General features: G+C 43.5%; 1 protein-coding gene across 4 annotated transcripts in view; it reads left to right on the top strand.

The window, feature by feature from the left end:
• CFAP221 (cilia and flagella associated protein 221) overlaps positions 1-10343 on the top strand; it is a 52603-nt gene extending 42260 nt beyond the window's left edge. For all 4 annotated transcript variants that reach the window (XM_084808082.1, XM_084808105.1, XM_084808097.1 and 1 more), the window contains 10 exons: positions 319-455; positions 1941-2021; positions 2334-2441; positions 2560-2709; positions 3381-3539; positions 3653-3753; positions 6253-6345; positions 6575-6682; positions 7825-7890; positions 9647-10343. In XM_084808082.1, the coding sequence (XP_084664208.1) occupies positions 319-455; positions 1941-2021; positions 2334-2441; positions 2560-2709; positions 3381-3539; positions 3653-3753; positions 6253-6345; positions 6575-6682; positions 7825-7890; positions 9647-9770 (1127 nt within the window). In that variant the 3' untranslated portion in view covers positions 9771-10343. The remainder of the gene's footprint in view (positions 1-318; positions 456-1940; positions 2022-2333; positions 2442-2559; positions 2710-3380; positions 3540-3652; positions 3754-6252; positions 6346-6574; positions 6683-7824; positions 7891-9646) is intronic.
• The last annotated feature ends 1583 nt before the right edge of the window (positions 10344-11926 follow it).

The raw sequence follows: 11926 nt of genomic DNA, 5'->3' as shown, positions 1-11926 counted from the left end.
GTGTGCTGCACGCTCCTGTCCTCCAACAATGCATTTCAAGCACAAAGACAGAAAGAGATGGGATAGTAGCACCATTTGCTTTGTCCCATAGAAGAGTAATTCTGAAAGAAGTATGAGGGCTACTGTCAGAGGCATAATTGATGGGGAGGAAACCTGCTCTCTCCTCCCAAGTTTGGAGTCACGTTTAGGTGGTACAGCATGTGTCCAATGGAAGGGCAAGTTTTTCCACAGTTCACCTTGAGTGGCAGACGTGGCAGACACCCACCATTACAACACTTTTGATCTTGGCATTCGCCCTTGTCTGTCCCCATTCAACAGAATGCAGCAGCTTCAAAACGGGCAGCACAACAGCAGTAGTTAATGAGGAAAAGAGAATGCCTTTTGTCTTGACTGCAAGTCGCATACTGCCTTCTGAATTCCCCACGTACAATGCACCTCGATGGGCTGGTGAGCTGGTAGGTACCATGATTAGTTCATTATTTAAAAAGAAATATCCCTCTTCGTCAGTTTGGAAACTACTTCCTATGGTTGCAAAACCAGTATCGACAGGGCTCTTCAGTTCGTGAGCATTATCAGCAATGAAATCAATTATCGGAACCTGGCCACGACTAGGTTAAACTAGATCCAGAAAATTCTTACATGTATTGAAGTAGAGCAGCCTTCCCCAACCTAGTGCCCTCCAGATGTTTTGAACTTCAGCTCCCATTGGCCCCAGCCAGCATAGCCAATGGTCAGGAATGTGAGGAGCCGTAGTCCAAAACATCTGGAAGCCACCAGGTTGGGGAAGCCTGAAGCAGAGTGTCAAAAGGGCAGATGGTGATTGGTGGGCAGTGAAGACTAGGAAGGAATTCCCTTCCCATGGGAAAGGGGAGTGGTGAAGATCCAAGTGAGAAGAAGGTATGTCTCTGGAATTTACCACCTTCTAGGATAGCCTTCCCTAACCTGACGCGCTCCGGGTGTGTTGGACTACAGCTCCCATCATCCCCAGCCATCAAGTCTGGTGCTCTCTTGATAGCCCCCAGCCATCGGTCCTGCTGGCTGTGGATGATGGGAGTTGTAGTCCAACACACCTGGGGGGGGCCCCAGACTGGGGAAAGCTATTCTAGGTGATGGCAATTTTAATCCTACTGGCTGTTTTATGCCGCATTTTATTTATTTTTGGTGTTTACATTTTACTTGTTTTTTTAATTCTTTTTGTCAGTCACCCTGGGAATATGATAGAAAGGTGGTACAAAAATACTTAGACGGCTGTATTGGATGCTGTCCTTCCATTTGTAGAAGATTCTTTGATCCAGCGGAGGCTTCCGTTAATGGAAGGGGAAAGGTTCCAATTTTCACAAATTCTTCCTTTCTCCTCCTGCAGCCCCAGTATGCCACCTCCCACAATGTCTCAGCGGGTTCCCCAACTCTCTGGAGCTGGTTTGCGAGCCAGTGCAAGAGGCTGCAGAAGGAAGGGAGAATCCGCTACAATGGCCTGCCTCCCCGTTCTGTGAACGGAAGCACAGCATTGGATACAACCAGGCTGCTGCACAACATCCCCCTTCCTCGCATAAAAGACGGTGCAGCCTCGGAAGCGCCAGCACCGGATGAGGCCGCTTTGGGTATCTGGTGTCTCTCTTGATGGGAGTGCACTAGTTCTCCGTAGCTACCCCATCTGTCTCCACGGGCCCTTGCTCCTTGTTTGCGGCAGCGTTGGCAGCATGGTAGAGATGGCCGCCACCTGCTCCTAGCTCCCTGCCAGATCCACCACTGCCATGGCTGTGAGCATGCCTCTCCCTCGTGTGATGGGTATTTAACTAGTCGCTAAATATGTGTGTTAATTTATTTTCCATAGTAGATAAGAAACAAATTGTTGTACGAAATACACACCAGTCCTTCAGTATTGATGATTTAATATAAGCAAAGAATTGGTATTCACGTACATAACGCCTTTTTTTCAGGCACCAGAAATTCTTGGTATAGTTCCTCTCAAGTCTGCAAAAGTCAAGATCAAACAACTTCATCAGTTCTATGAATTAAAGGTTAGATGCTGTTGGCCACTAGATTTTCCAGGGATGTTTACTTTAGGGGTGGATAGGGGTGTAGATCTGGAAATCTTTCCTGTGTAAAGTGTGTTGTTACGACACTTTACACAATGTTATGAGAGGGCACATGAATTACAGTGAATAAGATAAGAGCGTAAGAAGAGCTATGCTGGATGTGACCCACGTCTACCTTGTCCAGCATTCCATTCACACAGTGGCCAACCAGCTTCCTGTAAATTCATTTGGATAGTTTCATTTGACGCTTAGGAATTTCTACAATATTGCAATATTTTTCCCCTTTGTCCCAAGGTCCCTCAGCATTTCACCCTCATGGGATACCAGCCATTCTGTGTACACCATTCGGCAACCAGTTACAAAGTTCCAAAATACTCTCAAATTCTGAGGACAGGTGCAGAGGTAACAAGTCAGTCCAATGTTATCTTTTTTCCTTTTTGTTTTACTTCAGACCTTTGTGGTATAATAAATACTACAAAAATGCCCTTCCAAACTATTTGCTGTTTCTGTCTTCTGTCAGGAAGAGCTGATCCCAGTAATACCTGCTTCAGAAGAAATGCTCCAGCTTGCCTTGACCGCACGAGAGGGTGAACAGAATATCTCCCTGTTGAACCTTAAAGCTCCTGAGGCTTTGCTTCATCCTCGAACTGAATATCCACTTCAGATTTTTGTGAGTAAAAACAGGACAGGACAGGTAACCTGCCCCGTAAGAAAGGATGAAGAGCATAGGTATATGCAGTTAGATTGCTGGTGCAGAATTTCAGGGCAATTCTCTTAGATATTTTATACATACTCGCTTCATCCTCACTCATTAACACAGTATCAGCATTAAGGTATTTCTATTGATTTTATTTGTTTTTGCAACAGATAGAAATACATATTTCAGCTAGAAGGAGCTGTTTCGTTTGGACCAATGGTCCTTCTAGCCTAAGGCCAATTGGCAGCAGCTTGCTGAGATCTAGGATCTTTTTCCTTTTCTCTTTCTGTTGGGATGCTCCTTTCTCACCCATTCGTGTTAGGGGGGTTGAGACAAGGTGGACTGCAGAGCTGGTCCTTAATGTGGAAAGTGGCAGCTCTTTAACACAGAAAGCCTTTGTTGCTGCTGCAGGGCATACCAAATCACTGGGGCGTTTCTAATAGGACCCTCCTCTCCTTTCTGCCAGCCTCAGCATATATTGGATGGCATGATTGAGCCATTTCCTGCAAGACTCACATGACTGACTAAGACAGTCCTGTTAAGAGGTGTTTTTTTTTTTTTTGATCTACAGTTTCTGTGACAGATTTATTGAATCAACTTTACAATTCCCTTGTTTCAGTGTCACTCTTTGTTTGTTTTTCCAGAATCCTAGTCCAGGACTGTATGAGTTCAAGTCACCGCTCCCTTATTCAGAAAGCAGCATTGAATATCATATTTGCCCTGTTCCAAAATATGCGCTTACCAGGAAATACCCACTCAAATCTAGCATACCGATTTCACAAAAGAAATTCTTCCATCGCAGGGTAAGGGCAATTGAAGTCACTGGGGCCCTAACAGTTGAAAGCTTGTCTTTTTGAATTGGCAAAAATTAGGTTAGCAGTTTTCCCTGATGAGGGTGTGTTTGTGGTTATTGCAGGAAGTGATTCGTGGCGTAACTAACTGGAGAAAATTCCCATCGGTCATCCATTCAACCTTGCCTAATGTACCAGCTCTGAATGGTGTATCAATACCATTCTGGTAAGAAAGAATCATCATGTTTGCCATGTTCATGATAACAGCACCTTAGCCAAAGCGGCAGACTTGGGACAGCACTGGAAACAGCAAAGAAAGTTTTGTAAGTGTAGTGGAAGAAGTCTGGAATTCTTTGCCCAGGCATTTTTGGATGTTGACATGCAACTTCCACTTCTCTTGGAGGGTATTAGTTACTTATTTAAAGCATTTTTACCCAGCTGTTCAGCTGAAAAGACTCCCAGAGCAGCTTACATACATTCAATAACAAATAAGATAGTCTCTGCCCATTGTTCAGTGCCTTGGTCTGAGCAGATGAGCAGGCTAAGAGTACAAATCCAGGAGGCGTTCCTTTATTTATTCTAGGTATATTTAATTCAGAGTGAAATGTGTGGTTTAGGCATGTGGTTACATGTGGTTTGAAGAGGTAAGGGTAATACTACTTTAGTTCCCAGCTATGTGAGGGAAGAGGAAGGTGGTTATTGATGAGCTGTTCAAGAGAAGAGTTTGGCTCAACAGATGGTGGCCGCTATTTATCAGGGGTTTAGAGCAGTGGTCCCCAACCTTTTTTGGCATCAGGGACTGGTTTTGTGGACTACCCCCCCCCCGCCACCCCCCCGAAATCCCCCTGGGACGGAACCTACCTGGCGGCAGCTGGTCCAGGTCCGTCCCGGGGGGATTTCAGGGGGTGGCGGGGGGGGGAGTAGCTGCGCCCGGACTGCGGACACAAATGGCGTCCAGCATAGCCGATGCCATTTGCGTCCTTGTTCTTCAGATAATAGGCTACGTAAATCTTTACGTAGACTATTACTGCAAAGAACATGGATGCAAATGGTGCCCGCTATGCCATTTGCGTCCCTGTTCTTTGCAGTAATAGGCTACGTAAAGATTTACATAGCCTATTACTTGAAGAACAGGGACTCAAATGGCATCCGTGGACACCATTTGCGTCCCAGCGGCCGGAAGTCCGCCAGCAGCCGGAGCCGGCCGGCAGCTCCGTGGACTCGCTACAGAGCGGAGCCGGCCGGGGCCAGCAAGGATTCCAGGGGGGAGGGATGGACCCCCCCCCCCCACGGACCGGTTCCTAACAGGCCACAGACTGGTACTGGTCTGCGGCCCGGGGGTTGGGGACCCCTGGTTTAGAGGATACCAAGCAGCTGATGGTGACCAATTCTGGCACTGGACCCAAAGGGGCAAAGGGCCTCTTCATGAGTAACACTTCAGCCTTAAAACTGACCATATATTATAGAGTTTGATTGTTAGATAGTGCTTAAAAGATGGAAAGAGGGAGACAGTTTTCTCCCTCTCTCAAAATACTAGAACCCAGGGTCATCCTATGAAACTGATCGGTGGGAGATTCAGGACAGATAAAAGGAAAGACTTCCTCACACAGCACATAGTAAAACTATGGAACTCGCAACCACAGGATGTAGTAATGGCCACCAATTTGGATGGCTTTAAAAGGGGGTTGGACAAATTCCTGGAGGAAAAGGCTATGAATGACTACTAATCTTGATGGCTATGTGCTACCTCCAGTACCAGAGGCAGTGAGCCTAGGTACACCAGTTGCTAGGGAACTTGGATGGGAGGGTGCTGTTGCGCTCCTGCCCTGCTTGTGGGTTCCTGGTTGACAGCTGGTTGGCCACTGTGGGAACAGAATGCTGGGCTAGATGGACCCTTGGTCTGATGTTCTTACGTTCTTATCATGGGGCAACGGAATGGGTTTGGTATTATTTGTCCTCTTGTTTTATATTTCTTTTTGTAACATTTTTTAAAAAATAATAAAAAGGGGTGTTTAAGAAAAAGACTTGGAAATCTATGCAGAACACTTTGGAGCGTAGTGTGTTAATAATTTTTCATTTGAAAGTAATTTATGTAGATATCAACGTCAGAAAAAAAACAATAGAACCAATATCATGATGATACAAATCAGGGTTAGGCAACTTTCATGGCCTGGGGGCATATTTGTTACTTTTTTCAGGAGTGTCCTCCCTCCCCCCAGATATTGTCTGTCTCTCTCTTTTTTGGAGTGGGGGGAACTCCTGGATTATCTCTTTTCTTGCTTCTTCCTCCTACCCCCTGCTTGGGATTTCCTCTTGCCCCACTCCCTGACACTGCTTCTCCTTTGTCTTCTTTCTCCCCTGCTGTTTCTGCCACCTACCGCCACACTCCTCCTCCTCCGCTTCTCCTTCTTTTTCTCCTCCCTTCCCTCCGCCCTTGCTCCTCTCCCCCTCCACTATTTCTGCCACCATGCCCCTCCACCCGCACTTGGGATTTCCTTTCCTCCTGCTGCTACCACTGCTTCTGCCTACCTCTGCACAATCTTCAGCAACTAGGCAGCAGGAAGTCAGCAGAAGCAGTGGTGAGGGGGAACACAAGGGTGTCTGGCAGGCGCTCTTGGGGGTCCCAGCGGGCACCAATGCTCCTGCATGTGCCATGTTGCTGACCCCGATGTAGATTGTACTTACAATTTCTCTTTATGCGGCAGTGTGGTTATGTTTTCCACAGCACAGATCCCTATAATGTAGACGTCATTCCAAAAGTTGTACCTCCAATTCTCGATGGCTTACCAGAGCAAGACAAGGAAAATGTCATTGATGAGTAAGTTTCCTCTCCGCTGTTTGTTCAAAAGAATCTTACTGTGTTTCAAGCACTGGGATTTGATTACAAACCCTGGTATGTGTTTGTGGATGTGCAAAGGATTTAAAACTCGTAAGATTGCTCTTGCATACACAGTATTTGCATTTCAGCAGGCTGAAAATAACCTATTAGTCACTTCCGTGCCCTCAAACAGTCTAAAAAATGAAATAGTTGTCAACTTAATTTTCAGAGTGACTGAAGGGGAGGCTGCAGCCTTACTTACACTAGAGATGATAAGAGCTGAATTTCCACAGATTGACCTCTCAGCTGACATCAGTAAATCACCAAAAGAGGGAAGGTAAGTCTATTTCCAACTGTCGGGGAGACAGTTAAGGAACTTCTGCTCTGAATCCCAGAGCAGCTTGATCATAGGAATGCTCTGGCCCAGACTTGTAGAATCACACAGTTGGAGGGGGTCTCAAAGGCCAGCTAGTCCAACCCCCCTTGTTTAGTGCAAGAAATCCAGAGCTAGAGCATCCCTAAGAGATGCCCACCCAGCCTCACCTTGAAGTCTACTTCTCCCTGCATTATTTCAGTTGATTTTACTGTACTAATCCATAAATGTTATGATTTTTATTTTTTGCCCATAGTTGTAAAAACGGTACAGATGAGATCTAAGCAGATTCAGATGTAGGTTTTTATGGGGCCAGCTATTGTCATGGAAGGCAAGCTTTCAAGTTGTGCAGAACTGTTCTTCCTAAAGAATAAGTACTTCAAAAGCTTGCTGCTCTGCCTGTGTTCAGTCCAAATTTCCCTGGATTTCTGTAATGAAGGAATAAACTTTGTAATGTTTACCGACACTTATTTAGCTTATAGTGCCTGCTGAAGTTTGTATGTTCTTAAGTCCAGACTCTCAAAGCAGCAAATATGATGTTGAGAATTGGCCCTTGGAGTATATTCTTCTAATTAGTTTTGTTAATCTGCGTTAGTGCGTGAAGATGTAGTGTGCATTTCTGTGTAAAAGTAAAAAACCAAAATAGACAATATGTTAAATGCATGAATGCATTTGATGCATTTTTTGTTTGTTTTTTAAATAGCCTTTTAGGGGAATCAGGATTGGGACCAAGGGGATGGGGGTTTAACTCTTTTTCCCCTGTGCTGTACCCTGCCAACCCCCCCCCCCCCCCGGCAAGCTGTTATTCATCCCAAGAGGAAAGCTGTCATTAGCAACAGGAGCTGCTTCTTTCCCAGGGGAAATAGTGGCTTAGGGGGGATTTCCGAGGGGGGAAGAGTTAACTCCCTCGCTACATGCCACAATCCTGGTCCAGCACCTCTCATTCCCTACCTGCTATTTAAAAAAATCAACCAGGCAAGTTTAAATGCATTCACGCATTTAACATAACATCTGCTTTGGCCCTAAGACCTATTGAAATGGAGTGGGACTTGCCTCTCTAGGATCAAGCTGTTGGTATCCTGTTAATAATTACTTTCTCTTTCTAGTGATATAAATGTAGAGCTTAAAGTTGCTTCCTGCACGTCCCTTAATTCTTCTGCACCTGCTTCCAGGTAAGTGAATAATGTGAATTTTAAAGGGCATTGAATTGCTTTGCTAATATAGCTAGTAGAAATTGTGATTCTCTCTATTGGGAGATGCCCAGAGGTTACTAAATGTCCATTATTCTGTGGGTTCAGGATAGGAAAGGAACGAAGTCCACTGGTGCCTGCTGTAAACGAGATTAGATAGACGACTGAGGGCAGGCTAGGGTGTGGGCGGGATCGTCAGCAAATATGAACTGTGATATCCACAGGGCATAATTTCGACTTTCAAAATAGAACGAAATGGTCAGCAATAAGTACTTCTAATAGGCTGTAATAAGAAAAATGCCTTAATGGTTCCTCAGTAGGTCCTGTGTTGTTCTTAAGGCATTGAATTGGGTTGGGCTTTGTGTCTGACTACTGAGGTTAGATACAGATTTTCCATGTTATGTGGGCTTTATGAAAAAAAAGCAATAATAATGTTGGTAGAGTCATAGAATGCACTGAAATGCACCTCGATGATGACCTAATCCTACTCTCTCAAACAGTGCAAGATGCACTAGACTCAAAGTACAATAATAAACAAGTTTATGTAATGCAGAGGTCGAAACAACTGCATGGCTGCTCTCATACCATGCTATGTATTCTAGCCCAGAATTAAGTGGAACATCCAATGGTGCTGAGGGTCTCTGCTTTTTATTTCTTTAAAAATTTCTAGTCATTAAGATTGTAGAGAAAACAAGACAACAGTGGCTACTGATCAGAAGAGGAGCTTTCCAGTATTCAGGAAACAGTCTTCCTGTCCCTGTTCATGATTCCTAGCTTATTTTCCAGGCCTGAATATGCATTGCCCACAAGAGAGACTCCTCTGTAAAGCACGGGTGGGGAACTTCAGGCCCAGGGGCCAAATCTAGCCCTCCTAGGGTCCCAATCTGGCCCTCTGGGGTTCCCCAAATGGCAACACCCTTCCCCCCAACCACCGATCATTTGGTGGTTTCCCAGCTTTTGTGTAGTTTTTTTCCCCCCATTCTAAAAGGTTGAAATGCCTTTCCTAAGGTTTAGTTACTGGCAGTAGGGGCTTTAAGCTACAACATGCTGGTCGTTTTTAATATTTTTGGACTCACCCCTTTGGCCCCGCCCACCACTGGAATGCAGCTTGGAGACCATCTCCAAAATTGAATTTAGCTCCCAGGCTGAAAGAGGCTGCCCACCCTCCTGTAAAGGGATACAATATAAGCAAAGTGAAACAACATTGTATAGTTCCTGAAGAGTAAAAGCGATGAAGGTATGCAGCTGAGCAAGGTCTAAACTTTTTGAGCTGCCATTATTCACTGGAATCAAGCTAGGAACGGAACAATATGACTTACGGACATCATGGAGACCAAATATGCAGGGTGATAGATTTTAGTGTACCAACTTCCATGGTGACAAAAATACCTTAAAAGTTCTCTTGAAGTCCTAACTGGTGTAGTGAAAGATCTCCGCTTGGAGGCGCTGGGGGTTCTGAGATCAGATTAGCCAAAAATAATCAATTTATAGCTGTTAGAACTGTTTCACCTGGATGGGTTTGGCACCATATGTACACTCAACAGGGTTCTGTAGCCAATGGTAGTGTGTTGATAAGCGTACCTTTATGGTATAAGTTAAAACGCTATAGGTATACCCCTAAAAATGTAATGTCTGAAGTGATCATAGTAGAAGATATCCCAGTGATTTCTCTGCTGATGTAGAAACAATCTGGTTCACTTTATTTCAAGTCCTGACATTTTTGTTTCTCTTTTTTCAGAGATGTGAGGGACATTGTGGACTGGTATGTTCTAACTCAGAACAATATATTTGGACAAAGGATTGAAGAAACTATGGAGAAACTGAAAGAAAAGACCATTCAGAAGCACTTAATCCTGGACTAAATACGATCCCTTTGGAACATCACTTCAGTTTTGCTTGGGAGTTCTCATGTATCAGACAAACTTTCTACATTTTTATGTAGCATAGCTTCTTGTGCAAATACAAGCCACACATTGTCAGAATTTCATGCAAGGTCCCTTAACATTGCAAATTATGTTTTATGTATGTTGGAATGTAATATGTTTGCATTTCCCCTCAATAACTGTGCATTTGGTGCTTCAGAATGTGGGTCATGGATTGGCAAGCTTCTGGGGCCAACTTCGCCCATTAGCACAGGAAAGGGCCGAATTAAACCTTTGAAGTGAGCAATAAATATGATTGGTTGAGTGGCATCTTGTCCGTCCCCGTCCCCCCGCATGTTTGTTATTGTACATGAAGTTAGCTCTGAGAAATCCCGTGTGGCTTCTTTAACTACCACTGTTGATATGTATATATTTGTTCATACAGAAGTTTAGTCCGTAGCCCGCCCACCTATGTTCACAGAGAGATTATTTTTATATGACTGTATGTATAATGTTTATCTTATGTGATAACATGTATTGCTTTCATTAAAATGCCGAGAAATTGATATGCTGTATTTGTGTCCCTTGCTTCCTGCAATATTATGGCATTATTATAACTGTAAACTCAGTCACAGTCCTTCAGGCTCTACTCTAGACTATTTGGCTCTCTTAGTTCAAGGTCGCAAAGCATTAACTGTTTCCCTTGGTGTCTTTGCAGGCTACAAACACAGGCTGGATATATTAGCCATATTGAGACAGCGATCCCAAAGTGAAGGCAATTGGAAGATAATGTTCACATGACATTGGTCCGGTCACAGGCCAATTCAGGGACAGTTTGGTTATGTATAGGAACTGCCTCAGTGGCAGCCAGCACAAATATGAAAATCTGATTTGAAACAAGAACAAAGCCTAAGGCACTGTCATATAAACTAATGTCTGCAAATACATTTGCTAGTATTAAATGCAACAAACAAATCTGCTTCATTTCCCCCATGTTTTTAATGGAATTATTTTGCTAAGCAATTGTTTTTTCTCTGTGTTGTTCACTAGTTCAGATCTGTCCCATCTAGCAAAGGGTTGTTTTATTATCTAGCGTAATATACATATATATTAAAATTCCAAATCATGTTTTCACTGACATACACAATTGCATAAAGACTGGGCAATTTATGGTCTTTATTACATAAAAGGTATCTCTTGAAAATCAGAGAAACAGAAATGATTGTTGTAAGTAGATGTCCATGGAAAAGTACCATGTACTTTGACATCAGTATTAGTCCTTGTTTAGGACAATATATATATTGCTAGCTCCTTAAATTAATTAGGTTTATGGAATTAAGGGGAGACAGAAAAAATAAAGAATCGACTCACCTTATGAAAATAGATGTAAGATCAGAGACAAAATAGTATTTAAATGCAATAACAAATACCAATCTCAGCAATCATCAGAGCAAACACTCCCAAGGGTGTCACATGCTCCTGAGTTTCACCACAGAAGTACTTGTAGTAGAGCATTTAATGTTGCAGGACCCACCTCTGGAACACACGACCAACTGTCATTAGACAGGTCCCCACAGTTCTGACATTTAGATGTCTTCTCGAGACCCATCCCCTTACACAGGCTTTCCCCAAAGTGCAACCCAGCCAGCTATGTTCTATGGCGCACAATGGAGTGTGCAGTTTTACCACTGATTAACATTTCTATTATTGTGTTTTATTATTATATTCAATTGTTGATTTGATGGTATGACATTTTATGGCCACAGATTGATATCTCTGTGGAAAGCGGTATATACATTTTTAATAACAACAACAACATACCGAACCAGGTAATCATGTAGTTCAGCACCATCACTATTCTCTATCATAAGATCACTGGACTACTGTTTTTTTCTTCTTCCAAGAAGCTACAGAAGGCACTCAAACATAATTAGATGCCACACATTAAGAACTTGCAAGCAGCATTGATTTTAACCCTTTTTGAAAGCTAATGGAGGCAAAGTGATTAAGGGTGCAATCATATGCATGTTTAGAACAAATGCTGGGTGCTAGGAGTTGTAGAACTTTTTAAATATGCATAGGATTGCATCCTAAAGGAACTTTGGCCAGCTTTCAGTCTGGAAACAGCGAGTTTCTCTATATTAAGCAAAAATCCT

The sequence above is a fragment of the Heloderma suspectum genome, chromosome 1 (assembly GCF_057233095.1).
Source record: "Heloderma suspectum isolate Gila_16-S chromosome 1, 16-S_ref, whole genome shotgun sequence".
Taxonomy (NCBI): Eukaryota; Metazoa; Chordata; class Lepidosauria; order Squamata; family Helodermatidae; genus Heloderma; species Heloderma suspectum.
The sequence above is the reverse complement of the archived record's forward strand: the minus strand, read 5'-3'. Positions and strand labels throughout refer to the sequence as shown.